The 13,597-nt window shown below is 47.0% G+C and overlaps 3 protein-coding genes and 1 non-coding gene across 4 annotated transcripts; 1 reads left to right on the plus strand and 3 right to left on the minus strand. All coding sequences in view use genetic code 12, as the record gives it.

Annotated features, from left to right (window-relative positions):
• Positions 1-240: 240 nt before the first annotated feature.
• CJI96_0002010 (ubiquitin-protein ligase peroxin 10) lies at positions 241-1,295 on the minus strand (the record flags this gene model as incomplete). Its single annotated transcript, XM_029035517.2, has 2 exons — positions 241-1,175; positions 1,244-1,295. 2 exons carry the CDS (start codon positions 1,293-1,295, stop codon positions 241-243), a joined length of 987 nt encoding a protein of 328 aa, XP_028890759.1.
• Positions 1,296-1,614: 319 nt separating this feature from the next.
• RAD32 (DNA-directed DNA polymerase eta) lies at positions 1,615-3,909 on the minus strand (the record flags this gene model as incomplete). Its single annotated transcript, XM_029035516.2, has 1 exon — positions 1,615-3,909. One exon carries the CDS (start codon positions 3,907-3,909, stop codon positions 1,615-1,617), a length of 2,295 nt encoding a protein of 764 aa, XP_028890758.2.
• A 278-nt stretch (positions 3,910-4,187) lies between these two features.
• CJI96_0002012 lies at positions 4,188-4,259 on the plus strand. Its single transcript has one exon. It is a non-coding gene; the product is annotated as a tRNA-Cys (tRNA).
• Positions 4,260-4,359: 100 nt separating this feature from the next.
• On the minus strand, positions 4,360-5,922 carry CJI96_0002013 (putative metalloreductase; the record flags this gene model as incomplete). The annotated part of the gene is made up of 1 exon (XM_029035515.2): positions 4,360-5,922. One exon carries the CDS (start codon positions 5,920-5,922, stop codon positions 4,360-4,362), a length of 1,563 nt encoding a protein of 520 aa, XP_028890757.1.
• Positions 5,923-13,597: the final 7,675 nt, after the last annotated feature.

Below are 13,597 nucleotides of genomic sequence, written 5' to 3' on the forward strand. Positions count from 1 at the left end.
ACCTATGTGTTATATGGTTCAAGTTCTGCAAGACATGCCCATAAAATGATAAATTAGACTGTGTGGCAGGGTTCCTCAAAGTATGGTGTTATTAATATCTTTGGAAAAAACCTTCTAATATCTGACACGCCGTGAAGAGCTGCCATATAATGATTATGGGGCATGAAGCATCGTCAGACCTTGGCGTCATGATGCTAACTAAACTATACTGTCGTTGGCTGTCGAAATCCATGAAGGTGTCTATCGCAATGGCAACAAGTTCTGCTCCAAACAAACCTGTCTGCATAAGGGACACTCCGGATGCTGGCGGGTCCAGTCAACAATACAGTCCCAGCAGAACATGTGGCCGCAATTGGCAGCGCAAGGATTCACCATTGGCGAAAGACAGAGCATGCAGCTTCTTGCACTCTCAGGAAGGTAGGGTAACTCGTTTGGGTTGCTCAAGTCAATATTGACTTTATCGTCGATATCATCATCAAAATGTTCTCTTAACGTCTCGAGCTGTTGCAATTTGCGGAATGTATCGTACGAGTTGGCCTCCGCCCTATCCATATTTTTCTCTTCCTCTGTCTTGCTGTTCTCGTCGGAGTATTCTTTAAGTTTTATCAATACCTTAATGGCGAATTGAAGCAAGATAATCACTCCGAGCGCTGAATAATTGCCTGTTCTGGCAAGTTTCTTAGGGTCCTTGTTGTGGCCAAACACGTACCTAAGGCCAAATATACGCTTGGAAATCGAGTAAAAAGAGCCTTCAAAATAGAATATGGCCACATGAATGTTAATGATTGTATCAAGAAGCTTTGGGTACGAAGTAAGAATCTTTTTGTACCAACTCTCATCCTTGGATTCAACCGCACTGTGCCTTGCCTTGAGTTTTTTCACAATTCTTGTCACCACATACGGCAACAACGCATACAGCAAAATAAAACCTAATCTGGGAATAAATCGAGGAAGCCTTCTTCCAGAGCGATTGACATACATGAGATCCACATACTCTTCACCTAGAGTTCTCGCACCAATCAATGTCGTGAGGAAGAAGTACAACAGTTTTGTCGCCACCCCGATTTCTTCCGGGTGCATGTTGACGAATTTCTGTCCCTTGAATATATGTAACGCATCCGTAACTTGTGCTCTGAGCAGGTTCTCGAAATAACTATCCTTTTGGTTTGCTCTGACTGGATTTAGTTAGTACCCCACACTATGAAAATTGGCAACACGGTTTACTTAAAGCAAATTAACATACCTATTGTGGCCGCATCTGCAAACGGCAAAGCATTTTCGTTGGCTTTAGACATAACGGGAAGCGAAGTAGATCAACGTCGAGATGTCAGTTTCGAGAGAAGAATATATCAACTTAGTCCGAGGTCTTTGGCAAAGTGTACTGCAGATGGCAGAGACGACCTGGGGAAGGCCCTGAGGAAGACAGAACGAAAGAAGGAAGAAAGATTGAAATCTAAAGGAAAGAAAAAAAACGTTTTGCCATTGGAGAAAATTCAAGCGGAATATTCCTGAAATTTTTCTTCCTTTCTGTTTCATCGGCTTTGTCACTACGTGGAGTGGGTGGGAATGGCTGCGAAAAGGTACCAGTACCAGCAGCCAATACGAATAAATATATTAAAAGGGCAAACGAGTTTGTCCTTTATCAAGCTTTTGTTTCTTGTTTCCTCGAGGCTTGGATTTTTTGGGTGACGTCAGCGAGGATCTCGTGCCTGTCTTGGGAGGTTTTACTGGACTGGCACCGCCGTTGAGTTTCAGTGATAGATCAAGGGCAACATGATAGTCTTTGTGTTCAAAAACATCTTGCACCGGGATGTTGCAAAGCGAGCAATATTGCTTCTTTATGAGTTCTTTCAAAAGAGAATCGGTCTGTTTTGGTTTTGATGCTGCTTCCGGTGATTTGGATCGCGAAGGTAGACTCACCAGATTTTTCGTATCAATTTGAACGGCGACTGGAGAAGGACTTGACAGCTCAAACTCACTAAAAAGCTTCTTCACATACTCCTTATCTTCCTTAAATTGAGCCACTGGCTTAGCCGGTTTGATCTCCTTCGGTTCAGGCTGTTTAGTGGCTTCGTTGTGGTAATCCTCAAAAAGCTTCCTCACGTAAGACAAATCCTGCTTGTGCTTTGGTTTTGTTTGTGGCTCACTATATTTTGGTGGACTTTTACGCTCATACTCTTGCGCTTTTTCAAATGCTAGCTTTATTGCCTCTTGTGTAGAGATCTCCGCATTGTCAGACCCTGCGCCATAGGAATCAATAAGGTTTGCGTCGGACGTTTTCACAAAGTTTGTGATAACAAGGCCCATGTTTGCAAGGGATGGGATATCAATCTTGGAGAGATCATGCTTGTCGTTGAGTCTAAGCTCTTTGAAATTGATATCGGGGTTCATATCCGCAGCCTTGGTGCCATCTAAGAGCTCAGCAAGTAGCTTGAAACCAGTTGCTTCCAAAGCATGCCGAAGCCTATCTAGAGATTTCAACACAGGAAACAGCGTCTGTCTAGAATGCTTCAGCCACAGCTGGGTAGTAATTTGAACGCTAACGGTACGGGGCCTGTAGATATACCTTTTGTTCTTGTCCTCTCCTGTTTGCAGCATAGAGAGGTTCATGTTCTCGTCGTCAAGCTCAATGAGTCGACCATACAAGTCACCAATGTAAACTTTGATCCAGTCGTAAGCGTCAGCCATGGTCTTGACCGGTCTTCGAGGAAGAAAATTTTTACGAGACATCATTGACTTCACCACTGTTCGAGGCTTCATCTCCTGCTTGTTGATACCTCTCACCAATTCGTAGACTTTTTCCATGAGCAGTTCGTCCGAAGGCATCATCTTTTTGATTTCGTCCAAAGTGTAATTATCTCGTATATATGTGATAGAGTTCTGCTCTGGAGGCACACCGAGCTTCTCCACGATGACTTCTCCAGCCTTACCACCCATAAGTGTAAAATCTGCAAGTTCGAAATTCTTGAGGAAATTGTAGATCAGCGATGGCCGTATAACTGTCTGGAAATCCGGCTTGTTGAACCCGCCCGCGAGCTTAGCTATAGTCTTTGTATTCGAGAGTCCACCAGAAGTGGTGAATGATAATTCGTCATACACGCATTTTCGGATTCGGTACAAATGCATGCTTCCTATCAACATGAAAAGATCATCCCAGTCGGCTATGTTCGGAGGGATTCTGCAATTGTCTCTTTTGGAGGAACCCTGAGAGTGTTGATCCAATTCTGCTACTTTTGCTTCATCTTCTGTCTCATATATTCGGCCAGTCCAGCTGAGCCCGTCGTAGCCTGGATCGTCAGCGCCAGGGACCTGCGGTAGCTTCTCTGAGGAGTTTGCAGGTTTCTCAAATACACTGTCCAAAACAGGGAATCGTTTCCTGGCCTCCCCAAGTACCAACCTGGACATGTCAAGGTAACACTCATCCACACTGGCCTTTTCTGCAGAGTCACACTCTCGCAGCATCACCTTGAAGATCTTTCTCAGCTCCCTTCTATATGGGTCCAACGACACTTTGTGGATTCCCTGATCCGGTGCTTCCTTCAAATACTGCCAATGCGTATCTCCCTTCTTAAATACAGCAGCGTGGCCAACTACGAGTCCAGGGCATTTCTCCAACGCTGACTGGAGAGTGTCCATACGTCCAATGCCATACTTCCTAGCGGCGTACGAAACCGCAATCAACGATTGCCACTGGGCACATACCACAGGGTCGTCAATAGATTTGCCCAAACGTAGCTGTTCACATTGAGCATAGAAGGCGTTCAAGTCCACATGGGCAATGACTGCTAAGGGCAGCTTGTAGGCCAGCAGAACGTCCTGGAGGATGTGTAGATCGTTTAAGGTGAATTTCAGCGGCAGCGGTGAAGCATTGAGCTTGGCTGGCGGGATTGAAGGGTCGAGAATTGACATATCATGAAGGGAGTAGCGAATGGGTGAAGTTGTACTTTCTTGGTAAAGTAGAAAGGACGTGATGATAAGGATGTGTCTTGGGTGCGAAAGTTGCGATGTGCTAATAAGTTCAGAGCGATGATTGAGACTCAAAAAATTGATTGATGATAGAAAAGCGTAGACGGACTTATATAAAGCTGTTAGGTAATATATTAGAGTTATGTATCTTTCATACAAAAAGAGAACGCACTCCCTTATGCCGGATATGACTCATATTGACTCGAAATGTTTCCAGAAAAGCTCGTATGGCGCAGTGGTAGCGCAGCAGATTGCAAATCTGTTGGTCCTTAGTTCGAACCTGAGTGCGAGCTCTTTTTTTGCTCACTCAAGTGTACTTTTTGTAGCGATGGAATATTAAACAACTAAATGCTTTATATTTGCATATATTGATTCTGATTTTATAGGTCTATATTACATATCGTACACTTCTTCAAAGACTTGCACCTGATGAAGCTTGCCCCACTTCTTCACTGTGTTTATGAGCGAAGAAGGGCCACACACCACAATCCACTTGTTCCTAGGTTCATCAGTTTCTCTAAATTGGCTGAAAATTTCGTCAAAGAGGGGCCTGCCCCTTTTGAAGTTTACAACATCTTGCAGCTTTTTGGACTCATCAGCAAACGGGTTGGTAGAGTCTGTTTCTTCCAAGTTCAACGACTCGAGCTCCAAGTCATCACCTTTGGAGTTCAAGAGGCCATAGTCTTCCTCACTGCCGTTGTTAACAAACATGGTTGAGCTCAGCTCCCCTTTCGTAACAAAAACGTCGACTGGATGAGAAATGCCAAGCTCAGAAAGCACAAATGTGTCGCTGGCGTTACGAACACACCACGTCATATTCGCAAGCACTGAAGAATTCTTTTTAAAGTATCTGTACACTGGCACTCCCAAGGAAATACCTGAGCCCCCGCAAATGACATGCACGTTGTCTGCGGTATCAAACAAAGGAGGCGGAACCAGTGAGTAGGGACTTGTCATTGAGTACTCTAGCGACAGGAATATCTCGAACCTAAGCCCTTTTTTGACTACCAAATCGACCGTAGAGTCATTTGGCAAAGAACAGATCGAGAAAGGATGCGAGGGCCATACCCAGTAGCGCCAATTTGTGAGGCGCCACGAGAAACGCAAATGTGAACCCGGGACCCATTCTACTGGGTAATTGGGCGGTTTCTGGAGCCTGACCAAGCGCAACAGAGATTCCTCGGTATCAAAAATGGTGACCTTCTCGAGCTTGAATGTGTAACGAATGCGTAGGAAGATCTGAATGCCATAAAGCAAGAAAGCCAACACCAAAATATCCGTCACACCTGGTCTCGCGTGCCAAAGCATAAACCCGGTGAATGCAAACACAGTGACATTGTGCCAAATGTAGAACAATCCGTAGATCTTGCGGCGCACCGGTCTCAATGACACTACCAACAACACTAGCGTCATCCAAAAGGGCACCACTCCGAGAAAGTTTCTCCAAGCCAACGTGCGGTTCCAGAACCTGTGCTCTATTAACCACTTGACAGAATAACCAATTCCATGAGCGACAACGGCCACAAGGATCAATCGCAGAAGCCACTTGTGCAAGCCAAGATGCTGCAAGTACGAGGCGTGGGGCCCGAGGAAAGCCGGACGAAGCGCCAAAACGGCGTCTAATGGAACTAGACAGTATGCTAGCCTTCCGAGACGTTTGAGCACCATCGAATACGTCGTGGAAAGATTATGAACGTTCATAAACAAGAGAACGGTGAAAATTAGGATCCAAACGATAACGTGGATGGCCAAGTGGCCGAAGGCAGCTGCTCGAAGGAACCCAGTGGGCGTTCTGGCCTGCTTGTTCCACTTTCTTAAATAGAGGTAGCGAGCCACAGACACGTAGGCGGCATAGACGAGGGAGAGGCCAAGGATTATGTAGCCGTACTTGACATTGACAAAATGGCTTCCGCCGTGGCCGTGGCCGTGGCCAGCATGCCGAACTCCGAGGTCCATGATAGGTGGGAAGGGCGTAGTGTGAGATGAAACAGTAAATCCACGTAGTGGAGTGAGGATGAGAGACTAGACACGTGATATAGCACATGATCAGAGCGCACATGATACAAATCACATGACATGAACTTCTTAATCACGTGACGTGCTTCGCCACCGATGAGGTCAGTGCGTGGACAAGATCGACCGCCCCGCCTGCAGATAGATGCACAAATGACATTTCAAAGTACCCCTAATCTTGGTGAAATCCTATGGTCTTCATTGCATTTTTTTCTCACCCCGAGGTGGCCACCCCGTGGTACTCTCTATGTACAGATAAGTAATCTAAGCAGCCCCTGAATCCGGCACTAGCCACGTTCATTCGCAGGAATGTGCATGGACTGCGTGGTGCATATGCAGGTGTGGCGAATGCGGTTCCTTCTCAGCATAAAGCAGTCACGAATGCAAAATGCAAACGTCTTCAAGCGCTTCTTACCTTTATTCCTTTTTTTAAAGACCAAGCCACATTCTCCAGGAAAATATGTCGCATCCATGACATTGCCACACAGTAGAGCGAAGCTTTGATACGCATCGAGTGCTTCACGGCACCTTTTGCCAAATTGGGCAGCTCGGCCAAGGGAAAGGAATGGAGGAGAAGAGTGGAGGAGAACATTTGGAGGAGAACATTTGGAGGAGAACACCAGAATCAGAATATAGCAGAGACAGTTACGACAAGTCCTGGCCCGGGGATTTAGGCAGCTTCGCTTTTGATATTATTTTCTCCATGCTGCCTGCGTGTCCTGTTTGGCCCTCATAACGAAACCGTGCTTCCGCGATGTCTATATTTGTAGGCCCCCAGCACGGACTTCCAGTCAAAGGCATAAAAGTATCCATTGGGGGTATATGCAATCGTGCCGGTTTTGTCAACGTAGTCTCTTCAGCCTGATGCCCGATTCCTGACGCTATCGCCACAAACATGACGTAGTAGAGGATCGCTTGTTGGCTGCAATTCTCAATATAGCCTATTGCAGTTTCTGTTGGTCCCAAGTCAATGAAAAGTGCAGCTTCAACATACCTGTTGCGCTCTTTTGTGCTGCCTTCTGGACTCTGTAATGCTAGACGGGGTTCACGGCCAAACAACACCCAATTTCGTAGTTAGCCTGGCAGAGTGGTGATTGAAAGGTGACAGAAGCATCTTCATAGCTTCAGCAAGCCCGATGCATACACATTCTTCACTTGGATCTCTCGACAAGAAAAGACCATTGACCAATTGGGCGTCACATTTTCCCCGTAGCTAGAGCACCATCTATTCACTCAAAAGTGCCACTTACGTAATGGTCTTACAGGTCCCTTGTGCACCAGAGAAGGGTCAGTGCCAGTGCCCTCCTTATGGAGCTGGGCGGGCCGCCTAACAAGGACGGAACTCCGAAGCGCACCATGTCCCTAAAAAGGTATCGGTACCAAAAGGCCACAAGCAATCACTAAATAGGTATTACCACCAATGGCCGAGTGGATCTGGAAAATCAGGCGGCTAGCCAACAAAACCCACTAGTGGCTCCATGTTGGTGTTGGTGATGGAGTACTAGTGCAAGTATAGGAGAGGCACATCAGGCGATTGTATGTGCGACTATGTGGGCGGGTGGTAGTGGGCGAGCGCTAGTGAGCTGCCTTTGGTGGGAGGATACTTAAATGTGGGGGAGGAGGGGGGGGAACTAGAGTGGTGGCTTTTCGGAGAAAAAGCAGGCCACCGCTGTTAAGGTTTCGAATATGCGGTACCCGCCATCCCCAAGGAGAGTTAAACCTAAGGTGTGCCTGAGCAGAACACCGTAAATGCCAGAAGGTTCACAAGTGAGTTACGAAAATGTGATGCGTTTACAGCCCGAGAAACGGAAGCTTAATTTTAAGGAAAAGTGAAGTAGTTCATGCAATCATGATGATGCAACGTTGGATGGCAGTATAGTCTGCAAGAGGGGACCACTGCTACAACTGAAACACACAGCACGTGGGGCCCGTCTACATTGCGTAGCGTCGAAGATTACAGATGGAGGTGTTCCAGGTGTCATTTGTAGGAGCCACGTAGTTGCAAGACACCCAAAAGAAGCTAAGCGAAGAGAAAGTGTAAGAGTACTAAGAAAAAAAATAAAAAAGTGAGAAAAGTACGAAAAAAAGTTAAAAAAGGAAAAATTGCACTTTTGAGATGGTGATGCTGACAACACAGAACAATTCGCTCCGTCCTCCCTGGCCTTCGTATCTTGACTCTTCACCAGTGGCCACTATCTACTGGGTGTGGATGGGCACTGCACAATGCCCGGGGAAAAGAGAAACACGCCAGGGAAGCACAGTGAAGTCACCTACCATGCCTGCACACAGCGGATATACTGGCCACACAAATGGGGGAAAATGTGGGCAAAAAATATATAATGGGAACTCTTAACCTTTTCTTCAATCGCAGCCTCGCGCATGAGCCGCTGCAAAGGACAATTATATTCATCCGCTGGTGAACACTCTTTGATCGGAGTTCCGAGAGGGAGAAGGAAGGGGAGAAGGAAACCATTTGAAAGAGGCAAAAACCTGGCCTGCTTCACAGTAGACGTTAATGGGCTCTGTATATCTCACACTAGGGTATAACTGGAAAGTGGCGCACCTAAAACCTACCGAATTTTGTGTTTCTCAGCTTCGGCCCGTGGCTAGTACAATGTAGCCTGTGGCGCGTGCATGGTGCAGGAAGTCTATTGTGACGATGATTATGCACCCCGATGCAAGAGTCAAGCCACGTCGCTTGCACATTCCTTCGTTCTGCAGATAAAAACTTGGTGCAGATATGACACAATCCTGCAGGGCACACCCACCCTTTTTTTTCTTCGGTGTGACCTCCCTCCATCCCTTTCACATGCACTTCTCTGCACATAGTAGAGCTTCTTCTCTGTCTAGTCGCATGGCTTTGGCTTCCATACGTTTACTGGTGTCATCAATTCCGATGCTTCTTCTGGAAAACATGTAGTCATCGCCTCCTTCAAACTCCTTCCATCGGAGTTCCGATGTCACCCCCTTATGTACCTTTTTGACCCGGTGCCTCAACCTTCCCACAACGCTTATAAGTCAACCTAGACAGTCTGAAGGCTCGTTGCAGAAGCGAGGTGAAGATTTGTAAAAGAAACTTTCCATATTTCGACGTAGAATAAACTTTTCATGTTTTGATGCAAAACACAAATAGGAGTCGACGATCCTTCACCTAAGAGGTGATCTTCTTCTACGTAAGTGGTCCCTATTTCAATCGAATGGGCGTGCTTGGTGCATCCATTGTTTGGGACTCGCGGTTCGGTTAGAAACTCACAATAGCCCTTGACAAAGGCACTTGTGCGATGTGCCCAGGGCAGCACAATACTTCTGTGGTAGTGACTCTGTGGGGCTCAGATCGCCGGCTCGATCTGGTGGGATCGATCTATGGTTAGAAGTGTGGTCCAGCATTGACAGAGGGGAGCGGCGGGCGCTCCAGTGTTGAGATGGATTTACAGCGTAGGTCAGTCCACGGAATTACATGGGGCGAAGTACAACTTTGGCTTAAGCCTAGAGGCAATAGTGTAAAGCAAGTTCTAGACAGCCTTTTTGGGGAGATGTTGTCAGATTAGGAAGTCATCTGGACAAGAATCAACGCTATGTAAATCGATTTTAGAAATTAACCTTTTGCATTTTTAAGTGCCAGGCTGTGTACTTTTGTCGTTACTCGTTACTACTACTACTACTACTACTACTACTACTACTACTACTACTACTACTACTACTACTACTACTACTACTACTACTACTACTACTACTACTACAGCTACCGCACTTGCTCTATACCTACTATCTAAAAGGGCCTGCACCTTTTTGGTGTTCATGATTGTCCAACTCTGTTAGCTGTTGATCCATGCGTTGTTCTTTTACCCCGTAGCAATCGATTGGATAAGCTGATTGTTTTCCAGCGTACTCTACACTTTTAATTCCCTATTTTTGGCAACTGTCAATACACGTATATACCTCTAGCTTTCAATTTGCTCTTTTAGTGTTGCCAATAAATATTCGAAATCTTTCTACAACTACTAGATTCTAATGCTTTTATCCGGAACTTGAACAAAATGCACTTGCCCCAATACTGGTCCCTGGTACTGGCTATATTTGATAATCCTTGTCTTCGTTCTTCCACTACTTCATTGTAGTAGTGATTTTAGAAGGTTTGGATGCTAAAGGCTGCTGTACGTCCACCCCATTCATGGTCATCGTAAACTTACGTTTACAGACTACTGGACTCACCATCGAACACGAGTGTTGACCTAGAACCCTCTTGCACTCCACCAACATTCTCGGTCTTCCAGCGATACCGTTTCTTTTCCTTCAGGCGGCCCGCCAACATCAAATTTTATTAATTTTGTAGTCATCAAACCACCAATCACGGGTCGGAGTCGATGTCGGTGTTCCGTGAATTACGCAGAACGAGACTCGTGGTCCAATAAAGAAACACTTATCGCTGACGGTGTTCCGATCAGTGGGACCAAATGGTTCAGGAAGCCAAAGTATTGAGGGCAAAGTATAAATCCACCAAATCTGCCAAACGTCAATTTTTCAATTCAACAACTAGTATTCATTAGGTCGTTGCCTTGTGTGTGCACATCATGCTAGCTACTCAACAGTTTCCTCCAAGCCGTCCTGCTCTTATCAGACAAAAGCCTTACTGTCGGAAATATGCTCTCCAATTGCAACCCACAACCAAGCCACATCTTTGAGGTCCGCTCCATAATGGGTGACGTTTTCAACACGTCGACTGTGTACGTCGCCATCGCTGCTTCAGAGGCCTAGGCCATGTCGTCATCACTGGCGTTAGACAGTTGGGCCGCTCTACTGGCAAATCACGCAGAATGTTCTCTGCGTGCTGTAGAGCCCTTACGTTTGCTAGCAGGAATAGCGAAAGAAGCCGTCAACATGGTGTCCACTGCCTCGGTTCTCATTGGCCTGTGACCTGTGAGGTAATGGTGCCGCTGGAGCCACATGGGTATGTAATTGGGGCTCTGGGCGGGCTTCTGGCGCCGTTTATCAACAGCCTTCTGCTGACCAACTTAAACAACAGTGTCTAGCTGGTGGGGAAAGTCGCCGCTGGCGACGGCCCGTGAGATGAGATTCTTGTGAAGCTTATTGTTTGAGCCCGGGGTCCACGGGCGCTGGCGGAGAGTTCTGGCTAGGCGCCCATTGGGTTTAGCAGCCGTGCTTCTTTCCCAATGTAGGTGTAGCGAGCGCACAAGCATACAACCGAATGGCAAGGCAAGAAAGAAAGAAAGAAGGCTGTATCAGGAAGAAGGTGGTGTTTGGATTTTGCCAAGGGTCTCCTCAGGCGTGCTTATTGCATCTGAAGAGTCAGGGTTTAGCAGGTGCGGTTAATAGGAGGGCAAAAGTGGTAACGTCGAGAGCGATTGCCGCACATGTCTTAGACCCTGAAGCGTGCCTATACGATCTGAGCCGATCTCACCAGAGCACATACCACGAACAATCAACCATGGTTTTGAGAGCCGTCGCCAACATAAGCGGGATCAAGCAGGCCGCTTCTCTTCCTCGACGGGCAGGCGAAAACGTCTAACCCAAAGATGTTCTATTCCGTGGAACATTTTAAGCGAGGCCGCACTAGCCACAGGATCCACTCGCCACAAGGGGGCCTGCAGCGGCAAAATAATAGTAGCGATACATGAAGCTGCACGTCCAGTGACATAGGACATGCCAGCGACACCAGCCACGAGCGTCTGCATCAATGGCCGCGCACAATAGGCAGCTCGCAGCCACAAGTGAACACAATAGGATCCCCTTTGTGATTAAGCAGCCCGGCCTCAATGGCCGCTGTGTGAGCTATGAGCTGTGGTGTATATCAGGGCAAATCCATGACGAAGGTTTTTGCAGCCTAAGCCCCACCCATGATATAAGTGCACATCTCTACTGCTTTTAAACAGTTAGTGTTAATGATGATGCTAACAACGTGTGCTGTTGCATCGACGCTGCTGAGGTATGGCGGTTCTGCGCCACCTGTTGCTCGTGGCACCTCCTAGCGGCCTTCGGCACCAGTATCCTATTTATAATTATGTAAGGGAATCACTCTCAAGATGGCACCACCGAAGTATCTGACGAATCATCTGTAGAGAAATGCATACATCCACAGATTATCTACAAACCTCTCTCCTCGGTGGGTTTCTGTCTCAGATATCTTGAGCAACTGAGACATCAGCAGCAGCTAACCACCTCCTCCACTTCCAATGACGTAAACCACGATCACTCACTCTCTGGTTACGTAGCCATCACCGATCCTCGTCCTCGGTAGTAACACCTTCACCAATTCCTAATGGCAAACCCGCCTCTATCCGTCTCTTTTTGTGCAAACAACCATGGACACCTCGGAACCCTGGCGTTTTCATTGACGCAGGTAGCGCCATACATGATAGCCGAGGTGATTTCCAAAAAACCCATCCTCTCGCCACGGGTTTGGCAAGCGGTGCGCTGCTCGAGGGGGTAAAGAGACGAAGGTTGCGGTCAGTGTGGCACAGAGTGGCGTCTGGGCATCTTGGTGGAGATGATTTTTCGGACGATGAATTTTCCAAAATGGTAGGTGCCTACGCAGAGGTTCCCAACCAGCTAAGTTGTCTGAAAGATGTCTGACAAGTTATGTGTGTAGCAAGTATATATCTGAGACTAGAGATGTAGTGGTGGTTCTTGGGCCACAGCTTTACATAATAATTAGCTTCCTCTGGAAAGCCGCAAAATAGACGAGGACACCCGTTTAAGAAAAATTAACAGCCTCAGAACGCTGGAATTTTTTTTTTTTTTTTCTTTGTAGGCGGCGGGAGCGGCGGTAGAATTCCAAATGAGACAAGGTGAACTACTAGCCACCGAATAACATATGCAAATGTGGGACACCACCCGCCCACGCACGCAGTTCGGTTAAACATTGACCACAAGCAAGAGAAATGACGGAAATAATAAAAGGAGAGATGTGAAGAGAATTGAAATGAGTAGCGGAGCGTGCAAGAGGCGAGGTACTTGAGTGGCCAAGAGGTTGTACAAAGAACCGAGTTTGCAAAGGTAAGACCTTGGAGGAGGCACGAGGGAGTTCCACCTGAGACACATGGGGTTCTACAAGCAAAAACTCTACGAATCTTGAGAACTGCTTCTATATCCGCTTCTGAATATTCCTAGCATTGTAGTGGAGCACATCATCGAGTGCTTGGAGCGATATGAGAAACGTTGTAGGAGCCCGTGCCACAATTATCATGGGCGAGGTTATTGTTGGGAAAGGCGCGCATATGTGGATGCGTCCTATCTACCGAACCTGCGTCATACATGCTGCACCCTGTACAGGGTGCATTGCGCTACGTAATTCCAGAAGGCCCTTGTGGTTGAGAGCACGATTGAGAGAGAAATTGGAAAAATGAGGGTTACCCAAGGTAAGTGCGGAACTGCACACAAGCCCGTGCCAACCCTCATCATCCATATGGTGCAACCCACTCATGGTATTTGAAGACTTATCCGGCATACAGCCGGAACTCCGTTGGCTGGCTGGCCTAACAGTACCAACTAAACCAGACCTAAATGTATCATCAAATGATACGTCACTCAAACACATTCTTCCCCCTTTCTCAGACATCCGTGCTGGCTGTGGCCCGCCTAAAGAGTGTCATTTTCCCGC

Source organism: Candidozyma auris, chromosome 2 (genome assembly GCF_003013715.1).
Source record: "Candidozyma auris chromosome 2, complete sequence".
Classification (NCBI taxonomy): domain Eukaryota; kingdom Fungi; phylum Ascomycota; class Pichiomycetes; order Serinales; family Metschnikowiaceae; genus Candidozyma; species Candidozyma auris.